Source organism: Clytia hemisphaerica, unplaced genomic scaffold (assembly GCF_902728285.1).
Source record: "Clytia hemisphaerica strain Z4C2 unplaced genomic scaffold, Clytia hemisphaerica genome assembly, whole genome shotgun sequence".
NCBI lineage: Eukaryota > Metazoa > Cnidaria > Hydrozoa > Leptothecata > Clytiidae > Clytia > Clytia hemisphaerica.
In genome coordinates, this window is record NW_027103537.1 from 91,349 (window position 1) to 102,250 (window position 10,902).

At 36.5% G+C, this 10,902-nt stretch overlaps 1 protein-coding gene across 1 annotated transcript; it reads right to left on the reverse strand.

Moving 5' to 3' along the window:
- Positions 1–3,685: 3,685 nt before the first annotated feature.
- LOC136799960 (uncharacterized) lies at positions 3,686–8,428 on the reverse strand. Its single transcript, XM_067056580.1, has 6 exons — positions 8,338–8,428; positions 7,622–7,709; positions 7,113–7,265; positions 5,230–6,338; positions 4,713–5,004; positions 3,686–4,207 (listed from the first exon to the last, which is right to left on the reverse strand). The coding sequence occupies exons 2-6, from the start codon at positions 7,704–7,706 to the stop codon at positions 3,798–3,800; spliced, it is 2,049 nt and encodes a 682-aa protein (XP_066912681.1). The 5' UTR covers positions 7,707–7,709; positions 8,338–8,428; the 3' UTR covers positions 3,686–3,797.
- Positions 8,429–10,902: the final 2,474 nt, after the last annotated feature.

Consider the following 10,902-nt stretch of genomic DNA (forward strand, 5'->3'; position numbering starts at 1 on the left):
AGGAAAATTCCCCGAGTTCACGTAAAAAACAGGGCAGATTCACGCATTCACGCAATAGAAAATGGATTTTCACGTTCACGCAAGTTTTTTTAATTCACGCATTCACGCAATTTTTTTTCAATTTTCACGCATTCACGCAAGCAAAAAAGCCCATTCACGCATTCACGCAAACCACTGGGGGGGCCCCGTACATCAAACAAAAACATGTATAAAATCGACTGAGTCTGCAATTTTTTACTGACATAAATTGAAAATTGATTGATTGATTAATTAACATATACTATAAATGCTAGACTAAACAAAAGGTTCCAGTATTGAAATCACTGACCTTTATATACCCTGGACAAAGCTTCTCAATCCCAGCCAAGCAAAATCTTTGATCGGAGCTTTTTGAAAATTGGTACCCTAATGTCGGCACTACTCGATAGCGGTGTAAATGCATCGAGAGCGCTAGGTCTACTTTTCCTCAAATTTTTTTGATGATGTAGCGGCGTTAGACGTTAATTTTTAGCATTGCAATGGCTTCTCCTTGGGTACCAATTCTAAAAAAAATCCAATCAAAAATGGCAGATATTGCTTGGTCCAGGGTTATATAAAGGTCAGTGATTGGAATAGGAATAGGTAATTGTGGGCAACAAATATGGAAAGTAGAACACAACAAATTGATAGCGTTATTGCCCCGCAGGGGCTTTTGTTGCTTCACGTAGCGGACTTGCTCGCCAGAATATCCATGTTCATGATTCAGATTCATGTTGTTTCGTTTGATTTTTTTCGTGATATTTTTTTAACTTTCGTGCATTTTACACAGAGCATTTGTGAAAGCGAGAAATCGAAAGTCCCGTCTGCCCTGCCAGTCCACACCACAGATATCTAAGCCCGAAGGGCTAGATAGGCAACTTTAAGCTTTCTCCAGCAAAAAAAAGTGAAGCAAAAATTTGACTTTTTAAATTTCGTGCCGATGGATAGGATCTAGCATTTTAATTGTTTTCGGAGCGCGAGATCAAAAACGTAGGCGGCAAACGCTATTTCACATCTCTCAAACCGGTGAAATTGCATATTTTAGTCACGTGACTCTGGTAGGAAATCCTTCCAAAGATGAGCTTAACTTTTTGATAAAAGCCGCAAATCTAGCCCTTCGGGCTTTACAGATATCTGTGGTCCACACCACAGATATCTAAGCTTTTATTTCACAAACAACAAACAGCACACAAGATTTCTGCTTGGTTAGTATCTTTTTAACGTAGTTGCTCACCTGGATTTACTTGAGGGACATTTTTTGCTACTAAATGAATAGTTATCAAACTACTGATATTGGATCAAACCTTATACGTTTGTCAGAATGGACGACATCTTCAATGTTATGCGCGCTGCTCTACCAAAACCCTACTGATATTATAAAGGCATAGAAAAAAGGGAAATTGACTGTTAATTCATATTGTTTTTACCTATATAGTGACTTCATTTTGAAGGAAATTAAATTGAAATTTTTTAAGCCTTGAGCCAAAACGTGCCAATGAGAATTTACTATGACTAACATGAACTGATTCATATTCTCGTGGACATTTGAAGCACAGTGTTACAGCAAAAAATGGTTGAGCATGGGGATCAGCGAGAAAAATGTAAACAGAAGCGGAACAAAAGCCGAAAAACGATGGATTAAGGAGTATTTGATGCTATTTTGTGAATAATTCTTTACGCCAATATTGAATGTTGAAGCTTTAGGAAACTTTAAAAATGCTGTTTATGTCACTGTGCCAGAAAGGTACTTCGATATGTATGGACGCCGAAGATTTTCAGCGTCATATTATGAACAGACTCGAACACTCTCTCTACTATTACCACCACTGCACATTGTACCTTGTTGATGTTGAACGCAGGAGCCTACTTTGCTCAAATTAAAACTGAACAAACTTTTTGAGTTTTTAGAACCAGACTTCCAATAAAATACAAACGCAATGTTGTACCTACCTGTGAAGTGAAAAGTTTTTAACCATGTTGACGGTGGTTACAACGGGACACGGTATCTGAAATTCCCTTAGCCTTTATTTTCAAAACATATGGATTGAAGACAAGATGAATCTGTTTTTATGGGAGTGAAACAAACACACTTGTTGAAATACAAAGTCTGGCACTACTTTAATTGGATCAATTTATATTTCGCAGGAATTACCTTAAGAGTATGAATTTATGCGAGGATAAATTAATGCATGATTAATTAATGCAGAGTTAATTAATTAGGCCCTAATTCGCATTATTTAAATTTGGGAATTTTTCAGCCAGTCACATTGATTAATTCCGCATAATAATTTATTCTACCATTAATTTATACTCACGGTTGGGCATCCACTATCCGCAAAATTTAAGCTTTTTGCAAGGACTTATTTTCGTGTTTTCCCACGTTAAGTTATTTTCAAAAAGTGATAAAATACGTTTTGGTATTTTTATGTATCAACAGTCCTTTCGTTGAAGAATCTCCGCTTTCTTGCTTGCCAGGGAAGTGGAAGTGGATTACAGCAATAGAAAAAATTGTGTACAGTGTCGGATTAGATGATGTTTTAATATTTTCATGGTGACTAATTTTCGCTGGAGGCACCTTTTCAGATTTTCTTAGGATTTTATTTTAATATAGTCTTTCGTAAATAAGAACAAAGGCTGTGAAATCCGGGAAATTTTTAATCCCTGAAAATTAATACCTTTATTAAAAGTATCTGATTCAACTGCCAATTTTGAGAGCATATCTTTAGAGCAAATTCATATCTTTAGTAACCATGAAGAAATTTTATTCTAACTAAAAACTTTTTGCAGAAACACGTATAAAGATTGTTAAAGTTTTTCAGATAATTTTCAGTAACCTTTATGATATAGATAAATTATAACTACAGTAGTATGCCACCAGTCCAAAGTTACTTACTTTTTAAATTTCAAATCAAATGACTGAAATTGTATTCAATTTAATGGAATTCACCTTTAATCTGCATTATGTTTCTTTATGGAGGGAAGCACTTTCAGTTTCACAGTACACATTCTCATGTTTGGGTTTTCAAAAGTGATTTTTATCTGGTGATTGAATAGAAAATCAACTTTGATATCATTCTAGTTCTTAACATGTTGCGAAACCTGTAATGGTTTTAATTTAGGTCACTTTGCATCAGACAGTGTAGATTTAACAGGTTTTTTTTTGGATTGACACTTTCGTTATGCATCGGTTCGTGTTTCTTAACTTTAAACAGCTCTAGTAACATTGAGCACTTTTTATGAAGACTCGCTTCACCAATTTATAGTCTGATTATGATTCCCTTGCTCTCTTCATGGCTAAGTTCCTCTGGGCTAATATCTGCTATCGGCGGGGCATTCATAGCGACAGCTACTTGCTAGTTATTAAGTAGGTAGTCTTACTTTTTAAATCTATTAACGCTATATTAATTTGTAATAAAGTACATAATGAAATTCTGTTGTTAGGAGTACTGGACCTTGTGAAATACGATCAAAATATTAAGATAAGTATATGAACTAACAACGTAACAACCAAATAAATCATATTTCTTGAAAATTTTTAATTATTAACTTAGAAAAAACTGCGGAGGACTAGAGAGTAAAACCTAGGAACAGATAAGCTCAAAGATCGGAATAAAGACTAGGATATGAATCAAAATGTAATTTGGAGATTCTGCCAACACTCGCTTTATTTAATCCCTGCCAAAATTAATCGACACTTAATATATTTTCGCCTAATGGAACAAAAAATTTTGTAAAATTTTAATATAAAACTATTGATCTGAAAGATTACAAATATAAAATTACGTTGACATGGCTCGGTTGTCGACTCCGAGCTCGACTCCACCCGCTCGGTTGTCGACTCCGTGGTCGAACCCGCCCGCTCGGTTGTTGACTCCATGGTCAAACCCGTCCGCTCGGTTGTCGACACCGAGGTGGACTCCACCCGCTCGGTTGTCGACTCCGTGGTCGAACCCACCCGCTCGGTTGTTGACTCCATGGTCAAACCCGCCCGCTCGGTTGTCGACACCGAGGTCGACTCTACCCACTCGGTTGTCGACTCCACATGCTCGGCTTTCGTTATTTCCATCATGTTTCGATGACGACTTGCTTCGTTGCCATGCGCAACAGCAAAACAATGCGCACATGTTAATGATACAGATAACACCCACCAGCACTAAAATCGCCACCATCAATTGTTCGTCACGGCATTCTGGAAAAACACATCGTTCAATCAATGATTTAGATTGCTTAGTATACTATTTCGATGAAGTTTTCTGGTGTTTTCGGACATGGTTTATTTATGGTTTAAAATTAATTCAGTCTTGATTACAACTTACAAGGCTCATTAGATTTTGAAATAAAACCCAACAATCTAAAAAAACTTTTCATATATCAAAGAAGGGATTAGTGCGCTATTATTTTGAATATTGAATTTTTCTGGATACATCGCATGCACACTGAAGTTTTAATGAAACAATAGAGATTTTCCAAACATAACCCAATCAGCTTTGTTTTAAACATTCTTTCATTCATCTCTATTGATAAACTTCTTTTGTTAAAAACTTTTATTATGTTTAATCCTATTAAAAAGAAAATCCCCGTGGGGGGAGGCACTAGGCCGCCTATAGCAGTGCTTATACAGTGGACCAAGAGTAAGGCATAAAAGCCTGGAGCTGTATATTGTATAAACTATGAAGAGACTGGAAGACAATTACCTTCTTTGTTGTTTGGTTGAACAGGGCAGATATTTTGATTTTTCTGATCATCCAAAGGCTGCTCAATGTTAATCAGATTGTTGTGAAGCGCTGAAACATTGTTGAAATTCAGATAACTTCCCAATCGTGTGTAGTCAAGTGTGAACCTGACGGGATTTGGCTTCCGTGTGTTTTCCTCGTGTCCAACAGTTTGTCCGTTTATTGTCATATCAACCATGTGAGGGTTGGTTCGTCCTTCAAGATAAGGGTCTTCGAATTTTCCGTACAGGTTTGCATCCATGATAATGTCAACCTTTATTGAAAAATTATTATTTTGTTCTCAATGCTGAACTTTGTGTATGAAACAAGGTTTTCTGTACCCATTTCTGAAACACTATGAAGGCACTTTACACGTTTTTTATAAGAACATTCAAAAATTTTGAAGCCTTCAGATATCTTAAAAAGTTTCAAAGCATTCCTTATATTATAACGGAAAACTCGGTAACTAGGTATAGTTAACAACAGAAAAAAACCTTACCTGTCTTTGATCTTTGAACCCAGCATTACCAAGGAAAACGTCCAGAGTATCCCAGGGTTGATCAAGGTTCGCCCAGAACTTGACATCTATCATGACAGCGTCACAAATCGGAGTCACTTCTTCATAAGTATTGGGCCAGCCACTACCAGGGTTGCCCCATGGGTACCTACCAAAGTCGCCACCCTTCTCCGGACACGCTCCACCGCTCATGTTAAATGCTCTACGATGAGGATTATGGACACCGTATACTGGAACACCGATTTTTTTCTGCATAGTTGTATTCCCTTTAAAAGGGTAATCTTTGATCGGTACTTGAGGGTCGTAATGTTCGTTAGTGTTAAGTGTTGAAACATCACGATGTTTCTTGAGCTCTTCAAAGTATACACCATGTGGACGAACGAAAGAGAAATGAGATGGCTCTCCTGGTTTGTTGTCAATCACCAGCGAAACAAAGAGGTAAGGCATGTTGTAGAATAATCGCTCAATGTAGTAGATTTCGTATTGAACTTGTGATAAGTCGATAGCCTGGTAATTAACGTGTTGCACTTTATCTCGAAAGTCTTTCAAGTCCTTCAGTTTACTATCTAAATTACTGTCACCAACGCCAACATTGACCCAGATTCCAGCATCTTCAAATAAGTGGACCCTTACAGCGTTCATAGTGAATTCTTTAATGTCAAGACCTGCTCGAATTCCTAATGGTCCGATCTTGTTAGCGTTTGGTTGAGCTCTCAAATATTGCCATGCATTTTTAATGTGAGGATAATTATCCTGTGAAAGTGTACAGTAATATTGTGGCAAATCGATGGGAACATGATTATTATACTTTCCACCATACTTCTCATGATAAATACTTAAATCGATCCAATTCTGGTGACCTTCGATTCCATCAGAGCCATCGGAAACGGCTTGGTCCGGAAACTTGTATCCGGAAAAACCTTCGTCCGGAAGATGATGTGAATAACTATGTAAAACAGCTTGTTGGTATCCGTTATCTTGTAAAGTAGTTTGAGAGTTTGCTTCGATCCCGGGTGGTAGGCCGGTTGCCCCCTTCTTTCGGTATTCGCGGATGAAACCATTGTGTTGCACTCGCCACAAGCCATGTTTCCCTGATGAATGAAAATTAAGAAAGGCATTATCTTATCGGCCCTAATTTTACACCGGCCCTAATTTTGCACCGACCTTTATTACGCCAAAGCTAAATTTGTTTCCATTTTTAACCCGGTCCTATATTTAATTCCGATCCCTTACGCCAGTCCTTATAAATGACGTCAGTGAAAATAATGCTAAAAATGGCCGGTGTAGAAAGGGCCGATGAGGTATTACAATTTTGTGAGAAGCGTGATTAGATTTCATATGGGACTTTATCACGGTCTATAAGGGTTACCCTTTACGGCTAGGGGACACGAGAAGTTTTATTTTCACGTTGGTACAATGCAACATGCTCCATCCCACCAACCTGAAAGGCTTTCTCGTGTCTACACCTCATTTTTCTTTTTAACAATATAAGTGAAATCGACAACATTTTCAAAAACATTTGTGTGTCTCACTTTTGTCCCCGGGACAATGGAGCAAAATTGATTCGAATCAATTTTGCTCCATTGTCCCGGGGACAAAATTAGCGTGTCATTTGGGTATTTCCCTCACTTTTCTTTTCTTGTCCCATAAAACAATAAAAGAAACGATGGGACACGCACTTTTTTCTTGTGTTGGTGAGATATGTAGGGTTTAGGTCCGAATCTAGGAGTGCCGTGAAAAATGCCACCCTACTTTTGACCCCATCCGAAGAAAACTTCCAGATTGGTATTTTTTTTAGATGGGTGTGAAGGCACATTTGAAATCCACAAATATGTATATAAAATTTTGTGTTTATAAAAACTTACCATCTCCTATCATGGTAGCGACCTGCTCAGCGATGTTCAGAAATCGGTAGGTGCCATGTGTGCCGAGGAAACCCGTCACAAAGGGGAGATGAGGGATATCGGAGTTTGTATGGTAGTAAAGTGGATCGTCTTTCTCTCGACCATGTTGTGTACCTGCAGTAGAAACACGAGGATACCGGTTGAAACATTGAAAGAAAAGAAGGATAGCTGTCGTAATATTTAGGCGTCCTATCTAGTATCTAGTATCTGTTTTTATCTCCAAAAATGTAAAAAATTAAAATTTGATTGTTGACTTTTTCTTATAGGAGCATGCTTTCTTTAAAAAATAAATGCTGTATTTGTACTAAAATAGTTAAACTACTGTCTCACTAATCAGCTCATAATGTAAGCTGTAACCAAGATGTAAAATTTAAAAAAATTTTCAACGTAAGGAACCAAACTTGTGTATAAAATTCTTTAAATCAAATATAGGTATAAAATAAAACTGTAATAAGAGGCAAATTACAAACCTTCAGCTGCAGTGTGCCCGAAGGGCGGTACGTTGTAGGACAACGCCCTTCCTATTTGAACGATTAATAGAGCTTTCGCCAACATCTTCTAAAATGAAAGAACAGTATAATTAACCAGAATTACCGCTAGTAAAAAATTCGATCCCCTTAACTTTCAGTCGTTTCAGGCCATATGTTTCGAATTTTCTCTTCGGGGGTCTTATTTAGCGGCCTGGTGAACGACGAATTTCGATGGTACAAGGTACGAAAAAATTGCAACTCACCGGTCTAAAAATTCGGCTCGCCACCTTAAGTACATATCCACGCTAGCTAATCAATACACTGCGCTTGCTAAAAATTTGCCGCCCTTGAATCTAGAATTCGCCGAAGTTAATTTTTATTCGCTGGCCGATCAAAAACAAAGCAAAGCCCCTATCTTTTTGTATTTTTTTTTTAACAAACCCGAACACATTGTTCGCAAAAAGAAATATGAAATTTTTCTATATTTCCAAAGTTTAGGAAAAATCATACTTCATGATATTTCCAAATCTGAAATTCATTGAAATAAAAAGATATTTCCAACTTTTCGAAATATAAAATATTTCCAAAATTTGAAAATATATTGAAAATATGATAATTCCTAAACTTTAGAAATTTAGAAAAAGATATAAAATAGAAGCATTTTTTTGAATTACAACTTGTTACAAAAATGACGATTAGAAAATCAATTAACCTACTTAGTATATTAGCCTCTATCTTCCAGATACGTGAAATATGATCGTATAATTAATTTCGAACTTGAGCCATTCGCCGTGGACTTCTTCCTCTCTTCCTTTCTTTTCTTCCTTTTTTTGTTCATTTTCAGGGCTTTTTATACCTCTCCTCGATTCGGGTTATTTCGTAACTTAGTGTCTATAAAACCCGGACGGAAGTATTTACCTTTAACTGCATGGTTATTTAACTGTCGTTAGTGTCCCTGCGGATACAAAGTAAGCCCCTAAATGGGTTCGTTGTGGAGGTGATTTAAATCGATAATGTTCTTTTTATATGGATATTACCATGGACGTAATAGAATTTAGATGGACTGTTAACTTTTATTGGATATATCCTTAAAGGAAGAAATTTTGGCAGGAAGAAAATTTGGTGGATTAAATTCCCGCTAACATTTCTTCCTTTTGTAACCGATGTCCGTGTGTTCGTGTTTTCGTGTGTTCCTTCGTCCGTTACCAGCTTTTCTCGGGATTGGCTCATTAGTTTTTTTCTGATTTTTTGCACAGTGATGCAAAGTGGCGATTCCCAAAAAGTGACGGAGCCCGATTTTCGGGAAAAGAGATAATGCCGGAAATATGCCGGAAATCGATGTTTCAGCAAAGTTTGATGACCATTCGTTTATTTTTTCAGTCCTTTTACGGTTTCTAATTTTACATACTTTTCTATTTCCATTCTATATTTATCATTAGGTAGTAGGCCCATTATACATTTTGCTCGATTTTGCTCATTCATTCTATTGTAACGTTGTTAGTTGTTCTGCTACTTTGGGCGAGAAAAAAACAATGAAAGGCCCTAAAAGTAGTTGTGATTTACTTGACGAAAAATTTCAACGTATTTTGAATAAAAACGTGACAGTCGCATCGAAAAATGATAGAATCGTTGATCATATTAGTAAAAGTTTGAAGATTTTGTTCAAAAACCCCTTATATTTAAAGAGCTGCTGCTTGGGGAATCCTGCATCGATCGAAAATATATTTACATTTTTAAGAAAAGAAATCTATCAAAAATGACATACTATAATATTGAAATCGCTGCTCTAAACTTGAAAAATAATGATATTAGAAAAATTAGAAACGAGAGTGAAAAACCAAAAGATAAATATTGATTATTGAAAGAAATGACATAAAATGAGTTATAATGATGTATTAATGATGTATTAAGACTATTAATGAGTTATAATCATTTTCCTAACACATATGAAAGTGTTGTATTATAATGATGTATTAATGATGTTATAATGAAGGTCCATTATGCATTTTGCATTTGTTGCATTTTTCATTGACGATTACAAGCAAAAACTTCTCAATAGTGCTGATCATGTTTTTTTCATCTGGGAGCATGGGGAAGAGAAACTCAAGCTTTGCTTAGCTCATCTTAACCAAGCTGAGTCTAGCTTTAAGCTCACTGCTAATTATCCCCGAGACTCAGTTGAATTCCTGAATGTTAAAGTTATTCGTCATATGTTCATGGTCTTGGAGATAATCTTACCCCTGTCTCAGTGGTGGCATGATTTCAGTACATGATTTTTTTCAGTACATGGTTTCAGTACATGATTTTTTCCTACGTCACTGCAGTAATCAAATTTTTATTGCACTCATTTGTGAATTGAGATATAAATTGAATAAAGACAGCGACAATAAAAAACAGTTCTTGAATTCCCAAGCCATTTAGGATGATTACAAATGAGTGCAATAAAAATTTGATTACTGCAGTGACGTAGGAAAAAATCATGTACTGAAACCATGTACTGAAAAAAATCATGTACTGAAATCATGCCACCGGGGCACTGAGACAGGGGTGTTATAACCGAACTCTACATAAAGCCAACTGATACACACCAATATCTTCACGCTTCTTCCTGTCATATGTATCATTCTAAACGCTCGATACCATACAGCCAGGCTCTTCGTCTCAATCGAATCTGTTCATAGCCTAGTTTTTTCGACCTTAGGTGCGGTCAGCTTAAACATAGGCTTTTAGAAAGAGGTTAAGGAAAGAATTGTATGTGATCAGACTCAACAAGTACGAAAAAGTCAGTGCTACATATTTATACGCTTATAAGCATATTAAGGCTCAGATTTGCAGAATTCCTAAACATAACATAAGCATATATGTCAGCCTGAAATATTTTTCCAGTTGTCCTTTTTTTCTGTTTAAAAAGGTTTGGTAGAGGTCAAGTAAAAAAAATTTTTGAATTTCACTAAAAATTTGGCTCGAGGTGAATCATAAGCATGATTCATAAGCATATAATAAGCATAACCTATGACTGGATGCTTTGAGAACTTAAGCAATACACGAGCCTGACCAAGGGGGCATACACTTATTGCTTGAAAAACATGTATGACCTCTTGTTTCATGAACGGGGGAAAAAGACTAACCAGGGAGTAAAGTTGAACATCATATACCATCCTGCGTATTCTAGTCTATTTTATCGAAGATTCATATTTTACTAACGCCCGATGATGAGCTCCGCAAACTTTTCTAAAACATCCTAGTTGTTGGTTTTAAGCGGGGGAAAAGTCTTTCAGACC